This window comes from Telmatherina bonti, assembly GCF_933228915.1.
Source record: "Telmatherina bonti genome assembly, chromosome: 5".
NCBI lineage: Eukaryota > Metazoa > Chordata > Actinopteri > Atheriniformes > Telmatherinidae > Telmatherina > Telmatherina bonti.
The window spans coordinates 26,841,139-26,851,854 of NC_136623.1; the positions used below are offsets into that span (position 1 = coordinate 26,841,139).

Genomic DNA, 10,716 nt, shown 5'->3' on the forward strand with positions numbered 1-10,716 from the left:
TTCTGCCTGATTCAGTTGTTGGACTGACTGATCTTAAAAGCTGATGTCTGGGAATTCAGGGTGGAGGTGTAACTGAGTATTAAGCACATATAAGTTTATACAGATATGCCTGCTTAGTTTAGATGTACAGAATGTATGCAAACACTCGTGAACAAGCAAAACACATGCACTGACAACACCCAAAAGAACTGGAAGGGAAATCATACACTCAAAAGAAATGTTTTTGGACTAAAATCTTTTCAATCAGTTCACCATTACTGAAATGTTCTATGTAAAACATTCATATTTAATTCATTTTAAGGTTTACTTCTAGAAGAGTAATATGCCTCTCAAACCACACATAGCCAAACCCATTTTTTTTCATCAGGTCACCAATCCTTTGTTTTTATGAACCTGCAGAGGTGTGTGATTAAACGTTGCCCTGGTGAATCAGGAGAGGATAACATGACTGCAGATTGTCTGTACAGTTTTGGGATTTGTTTGTGATTCACTAATAGTATGCAGATGTGTCTCAAATAACTCAAATTTGTATTTAAAAGATGTGTTTATCTCCTGAATGCTTAGTGATCAGGTTTTTCTTCTTTGTGTGTAGAATTTGTTGGATGCACTTCAGAATGAAGAGGGGATGCTAGGAGGACTCCATTATTCAGAGCGCTTAGTATTTTCAATAATGCGGCAACAACTTACAAGGACATAAAAGTATGACTCTGAATGTTTGTATTGTATTTTCATTCTCTAAATGGGTTCGACCTTATGCTCATTTGCACCAGAGTTTAAACCTAATGAGGCTAAATGTAATTTTTAAAGTCACGTATTGTTTACATTGCATTTATTAAGGAATGTTTTAATCTTGATGGCCAGATATTTATGCTTGTACACAATCCGTTTGTTAAACTTTTTTTCAGCCTATGAAGTCCTTCTTCTCTGCAATATTTACCTACTGATGATTACATCGACAATGAAGAAGCCTCTGCCCGAAATCTCTGCTTTTGATCACTATGTTTCTTCTGTGTATGTATGTGAGATCATGGCATAATGTCACCCTGAAACTACCACAAAGGAGGTTTTAAATACTGTGACAGGTGTTAATATGTCTGCCTGTGGACAGATTTTGTCAGTATGATCGCTGTGCAAGGCACATTCATGAAACTTCACAGATGTGTGGTTGGGTTTAAAGCTCGAGACTGAGGTCATAGATAGGGGTGGTCTGACTCATGTGTACTATGCAGTCATGTAAGAATGCATTAAAGACCACTGAGTACTCATGGGACTGAATTAAAACACCTTGACAGCCTGTGTGTCTGTACAACCCCATCACAGGAATGGTCTCCAGTTACACATCCAGTTGTGCAAATCATTGACGAAATGGGTAAAATGCTGTATTATATTTGCTCCACAGGTACAAAAGTGAACTGAATGTTTAACCATGAACACCACTATGATGAATAAAGATAAAGATTAGAAACCACTGACAACTAAAATGAACTATTTTGTCTGATTTAACAGCAGAAGAAGTACACAAAACACTGCATACACTAATGAACATTAAAACATACTACAGTTAATATAGTTTGGGCACACTTTCCCATTAGATTTACTGGGAAAACATGCCCAAACATTTGACTATTCGTGTAACATGAATCACTTTTTTTTTTTTTTAAACTTGAATCTCACCTTTTGTGATCCGCTTTGCTACAGTTTTCACAGCAGTTCTTTCTTTCTTTCCTTGACTGACAGCAACAAAGGTGCCATGAACTACTGCAGGGTGTTTACTCACTACAGGTATTAAACATAACTGTCAATTAGGATGGAAGTCAGGGCTCCTAATGGCCTTGTTTAGTCCATTGCATGCACAAGTAATAGCGTCTCACAGTCTGAGAGCGCGTGTGTGTGTGCTTGTGCACTGTAGCGTAGGTGGTAAGGAGGAGCACGTGTACTTTCAGTGTGTATGCGTGTGTGCAAAAGTCCCACACAGCTCACTCCCCTTGATCATTCAGAGTAGTGAAAATTTCACTTGACACGTTTACGAGGGGACAGGACCCCAGACTCATTTTTTATAGCCCCCCCCCCCATCTACTTTGATGTGTTTTATTAAACACAACTGTACCCGATTTGTGCACTAACCTCTTTGGTCTCTCAGTCTCACTTAAATATTAGTACTACAGGTTAAGTCTGGACATCAGCAGTATTTATGGTCAGGTCTTAATAGATAGTTTTACCATGAAAGGAATAAGAGCAACAAAAAGAAAATCATTAAAAATGTTCAATCAAAGGGTAATGATGCTTTTTATGTCTTTTTTTCCCACTTTATTTTATCACTATATTTTGACAAAGCTGTGAGAAGTGATGAAGGTTGTTGCTCATACTTTAGTGTGTGTTTAAGGCCCCTCACTCCTCCAAACTGCATAAAGTTCATTTCTGCCCATTTGCCTTGAAGACGAGTTTACAAAGACAGGCTCACTCTTTAAGCAGTTGGCCAGAGATGGTTGTAGATTAGTAATGACAGAAAAATGCAAAGTATACCATTGTGTGCCTGTCCATGGCAAACAAGCAACTACCAGGCTGAATGAGTTGAATTTCTGTGCAGATTTTCTTATTAAATCTTACTATCCATACACCCCCCCCCCCCCCCCCCCCCCACCCCTACCCCCCAAAAAAAAGTTGTTTTTATTCTTTTTTATCATCTCTGACCAAATCAACCACTAAAACTGTTCCAATAAAACCTTAGCTTTAGCGGCTTTGCAATAGAGATTAATGTCTTTAATGTCTGAACTATTTTGAAGGAGACCAGGTTGATATAAGGATAAAAGATACAAAGAGCTCATGAATTATCTGCATATACAAGCTGCTTATTTGATCAGTGATAAGGAAAATGAGTCTACTTGCTCTTCAGTCTATGCTTAGCTGAAGCCTGTGGGCTCTGTGATACCATCAATTTAGTTTTCAATGACAACTAGTCCTTAGTTTGGATAGCACGCTTATTGGTGAGCTATATGATAGGATTATGTCTGTAATTTAGATGCTATGCACGGAATTAAAGAATATCTAGATAAGTTTGAATAATCACCTCGGTCTAAAATACAAGCTTAGCCTTGGGCATCTACAGGAGGTCTGAGTTGCATAGCCTGTTTCACCCTTGAGGATCAATATCCAGGCTGTGTCAAGGGCACGATGGTTTCTTCTGCTACTACTTTAATGATTGTGAACCGACAAGTAGGTTCTTCAAAGGGGACGGAAATTCCTTTGCACAATTGTCACTAATTGTGGCATAAATTCACAATCGTTTCATAACAGGCTTCACAGCTTGAGGTTTATCATGTGCAGTCACCCCCTTGTTCCTATTTTCACCTGCCATTGCTCTCAATCAAACAAAGGGGTGGGATGGAAGGTCTTTTCATGTGTTCAAAGGTGCCTGGGTACCCAGCTTTTTTTTTCTTTTTTTCTTTTTTTTTTCTTTTTCACAGAAACAATAACTCTTTTTATTGAGAACAAATGTTGACATTTGAAGGGAGCAGCAGCAGGTGAGAGAAAGAGAGACTGAATGAGAGGAAGGGCCTCTGTGTGCTTTGGAGACTGCCTCTGGTGCTATTTGACAACAGTGCCGAGTCCCTGGAGTAGCCCACCTGAGAATAAAGCATGCATTTCAATAAATCAGCTCATAATGAAAGCATTTGGACTGAGGAAGAAGAAGCTGGCCAGGGGCTATAACGTTCATGACTTCCATATACAGTAGGTGGCTGCCAAAGAGGTAAATGACATTAAACTTGCCCTGGTAAAAAAAAAAAAAAGAAAAAAAAAAAAAAAAAAGCCAAATGCATCTAAATGAAAATGACAATATAAAACAAAAGTCAGACATGTTTTTTTTTTTTTTTTTGGTTTTTTTTTGCCTTGCTGTGTTTGTCTTCCAATTAAAAAAAAGGTTTTAGCTTAATTTATGACAAAGCACACCATAAATTTATGTTACAAATACTTATGTCAGCCTTAAAGATAGACTACCTGAGTTTAGGTGGAGTTTATCCTTTACTACCTCCCTGGTGGCAACTGAATATTACATCCTTGAATTGGGGCAGGGGTCCCATGACATTTTGACAACACTCAAGCTCAAATTCAACTGGAAAATGAAGGATTAGCTTTTAGTCTGGCTGAGAGCAAAGATGGGAAGGGTTCCTCTTGGACAAATGACATAAAAGATTATGTCATCCAGAGAATTTCAAGGCTACTACTCAAAGTGAAAAACTTGTGTTTTTAAAAAAAAAAATTAAAAAAAAAAAATAAAAAAAAAAATAATAATAATAATAATAATAATAATAATGTCCAAATTGGTTAATTAGAAGTGCATTATAATGTCCAAGCCATGATGAAAAGCAGCGGAAAGCCTGTCCGATTAGGACTCATCACACAGCCCATTGGAGCTGGCAGATGCTTAGATAGACTTTTATGGATTGCTCGATGCCGTGCAGTAATGAAGCAGGCAGGGCTGACCCATCTTGAACCAGGCTAAAAAGCTCCGGGGATGGCCCCGCTGGGAGCCCCATAGTGCTCGATGCGTCCCCTCGGTTATATTAATCACACAGAAAAATACATGTGTGGCAGGGTGAGAGGAGAGAGGAAAGGAGAGAAAAATTAAATAAGCATGTCGTTTATACCCATCAAGGTCGTGAATATGTGACCGAGAGAGATTCCCTCACCAGAACGAGGCCCTAAAAGAAAATGATTGTCCATTTAGAGAGAGAATGGATCATGCAATCTGCAAAAAACTCATAATGGTTATGAATAGTGAGATTCATCAAGCATTTCCCATCTGCGCCTGCCTGACAAAATGAAAGAACAATGAACAGAGGCAGGTTTTACCAACAAAACAACAACAACAACAACTCTGTTCAAAACAAGTCTGTTTTAAACAAAAATGACTCCCAAAGATTAATTTAATAGTTGGGAAAACAGTTTAATATTTTCTCATTTGAATAATGGATATAATATCCCGCCAGCAAATCTATACCAGCGCGTTTTATCTTATGTACATTCAAAGATATAAATTAGTAAAAGTACTCCTGATAACAAGATTGTGTAACTTTTCATCCCAAATGCGTTTCAAATAAAAGCCGTCCATAATATGTATGTATATTTACAAAACACACTGAAGATGTCCGTTTCCATTTCTGCAATATAACTTGCATAAATTATAGGCATCATTCCGCCATCGTTTAAAAAAATAAATATCAAATGTAGGCTATTCCACTCTGAAGTCCTCAAGTTCACTCCAGTTTAATTATGCATCCCGACACCTCCTTTTTCTTTAAAAAAAAAAAAAAAAAAAGCGGTTTCAGGCCAATTTTTTTCCACACGTAAATATACAGTGAAATTATACCAGCATGGCAAATAAGCAAACAAAAAGATCCTGAGAAATAACATGTTGCTCACATATAATGGGAGATGTGTTTAAAAAAAAAAAAAAAAAAAAAAAAAAAAAACCTGCATGTGGAACGTATTGTCCTTAATGCATCAAACAATACAGCTGAAATAACACAATAATAATCTGAGTGGATGTCTCGTGTGCGTGGTTAGGGGAGGCGGTAGCAGCTTTCATTCCAACAAAATGTACGGTGGCACTAGATCCGGTTTGGACTGAAGATTATGAGGGTCAAAACATGAGGCTAAAGGTTGTGTCCCTTTTCGTTTTATAGTCAAAGCAATTGTGACACCTACCTGCAGAGCGTGGAAATAGAAAAAACAAAAAACAAAATCTCACATCATCTCATCAATTCTGTACTCAACCTCAGAAAAAGAAAAAAAGAAAAAAAAAACAACATAGGATGTCAGACTGACTCCAAGAGGAAAATAAAAGATAGTAAGGAAACATCTTCATACTGTAAGTGCTTATTAAAATCCTCACTGTCAAACTGTAGCTGAAAACGCGTCAGGAAAGCTTTTTTTTTTTTTTTTCTGTGAGCAAGGAAAGTAACCATCACAGCCACCTCAGTGACATTTGAAGATGTGAAGTCCCACAACTGCGCAGAGCAAACTAATTTGTTTGCTTTTGGCTGACCCTGTGTAATTATAATTATCCTAAACTGAAAGATAAGGTCTGGGGCCCACTGTGCTCACCCACACACGGAGACGCACACCCACCCACCCACACACACACACACACACACACACACACACACACACACACACACACACACACACAACGAGAACATTAAAAATAGGATTCCTGCTCTAAGCTATGGCAACATTTCTCTGCTTATTGGATTCATAGGCTGCCACTGTGTGTGTTTGTGCGCCTGAACCAGTGCTCAGGTCTGTCCTTCATGGTCGTATTTGTGGCTGCACGTTTCATGTTTATTTGCAACAGGCTTGTCATGTCTGCTGGTTTTTTAAGGCAAGCCTCTTGCAAATAAAAATCTTGACGTTTTTTTTTTGTTTTTTTTTCCTATTTAAATCATAAGTAGGACATGTAAATAGACCGAAACATGAATATATTAGAAAAAAAAAAAACGTAACTTCACACTTCTAAGCTGATTATTCTTGAAAATGACTGCATTGATAATGATTAATAAACCACGGTACAAGTTTGTTTGCTTAACAGGTGCTGTGAACTGTCCCCACTTTCTCTCTCTTGGTCGTATATGTCATAATCTGTCAGTCTGTCAATGTCGTTTATTTCTAATGCGACATTGTTCGAATAAAGACTTAATTTACTCGAAATAAGGCATCGTCAGCCAGATCATATTGTCACAGCAAAGACACATGAAAGTGACCAAAAAAAAAAAAATAAATAAATAAATAAATAAAAAAGGAAACCAGCTGATTTACATTTGGAAACGTGAACTTTTTTTCTTAATGGAGCAACGTCCCTCCTCTGTTTTAATAAAACGCAATTCCAAAATTCAACTCATGATTAAATATAAGTTTTTATAAGTTAAGTTTTTTGGTAGGGCGTCAGTTACTACGTACCTTTCTTTGCTTCTAAATTTGCGGGTCTGAAATGCTGCTGTTCAACAACAATCTGGTTTGGGTTATTTTTAATGAGGGGGGAGTCCGGCCTGTGTTTGGGGTTTGAGCTGGTCTCCACCGCCTGTTGAGACGAGCTGAGACCCTCGTTTGCTGCAGCAGCGACGGCGGCAGCAGCAGCCAGACTCACTCCAGATGAATTAGTATACCGCAGGATCCCTTGACCCTGCAGGGGGCTAAAGTTGCCATAGTTTGTGTAATTGCTATAAAAGGGAGAAGTGTAATAAATAGGTCTTCCAAGGATGGACGGGGCTGGGTAAAGGGAGGGAGAGCTCGCAGCTGGGGAGGTTGTGGAGGGCGTTGGGGGAGTGAGAAGTCCTCCACTGGAGGAGGGGCAGTTTGCTTGCCCAGATTGTCCCAGTTGATGTTGATGATGATGTTGTTTTTGGTCCGAGGTAGCAATCTCCGCCAGAGACCACAGTTTGGGTTTGGCCGTTGAGTTTTGAGGCGCCCCAGAGGAAGGCCTGCTGTCAAGGCATAAAGACAATTTATTGGTGTTTATGTTGTTGCCACTGACGAGGCTCCGGGCCAAATCCTCGCGTTGGCTGTGGAGATGGTGGAGATGATGGAGGTGGTGGTGGTGGTGGTGATGGCTGAGAATTGGAGCTTCTACTCCCGTTAGAGGCGAAGACGTGACAGGTTTGGGCGAAAGCGCAAGAGCTCGGTGGTCGCGGTTCTGGTCCTCTCCGTCCTCGTCGCATTTGTCGCCGGTCCGGTCTGAGCTCAGCTCCCCCACACAGCTCACCTTCTCCCCGTCAGACTCTGCCGAGCACGAGTGGTCCGTCAGAGTGTCCACGTGCAGGCTGATCCCTGATACAGAGAGGAGAAAAAAGGACTTATGGGTTATGTCTATAGAGACCCTGAAAGAAAGAAAGAAGTATAAAAAATATATATATATACATATAAATTTTGTTTGAAACTTTTAAGCCACATCCGAAATAATTATATTCACATGTGCTTATTATTTTAAAATATCTCCACACAACAATTAGTCAGCGCATGCCTTTTTTTTTTCTTCTTTTTTTTTTTTACCTAATCAACACAATTATTATGGTGGGAATGACATTAATGGAGTAATTTTATTGAAGACACTCACAGTGAGTGCTTGTTATGCAAGCTTTGCCTGTGACCTGTCATTAGTCATGTTAAAGAAAATGAAATGTTCCCCCTAACAGGTCATTTAGTGTTCCGTTGAGTCTTAAACCCTCTTTTGTCATTAAAAATTCATATTAATCATCACTGTTATCCGACACTACGCGGAGCGTTACTGTGTGAAAATCAAACAACAAAAGTTATTATCTACTTTTAAATTCATTCAATAATTTCATTGTTTTACCCACTTAAATATTTTTTAAATGTTGCACTAATTAAGGAGGAGTATCCACGCCTCCCCAATCCAAGTCTGAGTTGTTAATGTGAACATTGGCTCGGTCGCCCCACCTTCATCCTCCGCTGAAGCCTCGCTGTTATCCAGAGTTTTGTCGGAGCGCTCCACCTCCTTCCTCTCCCCGTCCCCGTCCTCCTCGTCTTCGTCCTCGCTCTTATTCCTGGGAGCCCAAGTCATCTTGTTCTCCTTTTTGAGCCTCCTCCTGGCGTTAGCGAACCATGTGGAGACCTGCGTCAGGGTCATCTTGGTGATAATGGCCAGCATGATTTTCTCCCCTTTCGTCGGGTACGGGTTCTTCCTGTGCTCCTGCAGCCAGGCTTTTAAGGTGGCCGTGGCGTCCCTAGTGGCATTTTTGCGGTAAGCCGGGTCATTAAGTTGGTAGGGGTACCCTGGACTCCCGTATGGGTGGTAAGTTAAAGCACCGGCCATGCCTGTTGTGTGCGCGTCATACGGCGAAGACTGGAGAAAAGTTAAAAAAAAAAAAAAAAAAAAAAAAAAAAGTTAAAGGGAAGAATAGAAAACAGAAGAAACTAAAACTGGTAAAAAAAAAAAAAAAGTTGTAGTAACGTGTCTCCTTTTTTATCTCAACCATCTTAAAATTTAAAAAACAAGTTACAAAGTTACAGCTTCCTTTTTTAAAGCACACAAATAAACCAATAGACTAAATACCTATATTGTAAACATTGATTTTTTTTTAATTATAATATTGTGATAGAAATGAAAATGATCCATTTGTTTCTGGAGGACTAGCGGTGCATCAACTAGTTTTGGGAAAAGTGGGAAAAAAACAAGGTGGAATGAATTTACTGAAAGGATGTGTGGTGCTTTGTAAATCAGATGACATATGGCTTAAATATGCAGCACGTGAATAAGGACGTGTAATGCTTTGACAAAAATAAGCGATTAGAAATTGTGGGAAAAAAAATGTTCTCCATATTTCTTATTTCGCTCTAATAATGTGTCAAGTGAAGGAATGTAAGGAGGGATCGTTTTTTGATAAAGTGCGTAAAAAGCAGGCCGTAAAAAGTCACGATCTAATGGTTAACCGGTAGTTAAGATCATTATCGGATTAATAACAGAGCTCCTGTTAATATAGCAGTCAGGAAAAGAGAAAGGGACTATTTAATTTTCCCTAATCACCTATTAGCTTCTTCATTCCTTTTTAGTGGCTTCTTTTTGTTTTGTTACGGCAGTCCCAGTGTGTTAACATATCTTCGTTTTGCAGCATTACAAATCCTATTAGCAAATCACTTGATATCCACCTTTCCTAAAACGCTTGAAGTGCCCTGTGACATTAGCATTGCAAGTCATGCTTTTCATGTTAAAATTCAGTTTATTGAGCTACAAGCAACGTCTGCCCCTCATCCATCCCCTGGTGATTTTAATGACGGTTAAAAAAAATAAATTAATTGATTAAAAAAAAAAAAAGAGTTACAGCTTGTGTTTCTTTAATTTCCCAATAGCAATGAATTCATCCCTTACATTCTAAATGTACTAATATAATTGTTGGGAATTCTGTTTTGCACAATTAGCTGAGCAGGGAGTGTCAAACCATGACTATTAGCAGCTCAAGCCGAAGGAGTGAGGGGATGACTTTGGAATAAGAAGCTTTCTGGGAGGCCACTTGATATGAAAGGACAGTAGTCAATGTAAAAGTTCAACTACTGATCAGAAAACCATAACAAAAACACTTCGAACCAACTATGCACCGCTGTCTGGAAAAAACACTGGCGTCATGATCTCACATCCACGCGTAAAGGTGGTGCTTTCAAGCGTTACAAAAATACACACACGAGGCAGTTTACCATGTAAGATGGGAATCCCGCAGTTGGATCCGTGGAGTATGACAGCGGACTGGAAAAGCCTGCACTTGCCGAGGCGGAGAACGCAGCCGACCCGGGGTAAGGGCTGAAGGCTGAGCCAGAGGACGACCTCGCCAAGTCCTCATTCCGCGGAGCAGCCAGCGCCGAGGCCCCGTATGCCGGACACGAATAAAGAGCCAGCGAGCCCGGGGGCTGGTAAAGGTAACCCTGAGGATAGGACATTGGTGAGCGCACGACAGCTCGCCGATTCCAAAAAGGGAGGAAAAAAAGCGCACAAGCCGGCGAACAACCACGGCCGAAATAATAAACAATCAACTCAATAATCAGCCGTGCAAACAGTCATCAAACAGTGAAAATAGAAAGGCCTCCCTCCTCAGCCCCCTTACTGGGAAAAAAAAAAACCCGAAAGATCTGTTAAAGTGCCCACATAGAGGTAATGTGGCATGCGTCTTGATCCCCTAGCGTCCGATGTTTTTAGTGCGCGGCACTATG

General features: G+C 39.8%; 1 protein-coding gene across 1 annotated transcript; it reads right to left on the reverse strand.

The window, feature by feature from the left end:
• Positions 1-6,949: 6,949 nt before the first annotated feature.
• Positions 6,950-10,446, reverse strand: irx2a (iroquois homeobox 2a; the record flags this gene model as incomplete). Its single annotated transcript, XM_079240391.1, has 3 exons — positions 6,950-7,824; positions 8,455-8,860; positions 10,207-10,446. 3 exons carry the CDS (start codon positions 10,444-10,446, stop codon positions 6,950-6,952), a joined length of 1,521 nt encoding a protein of 506 aa, XP_079096517.1.
• Positions 10,447-10,716: the final 270 nt, after the last annotated feature.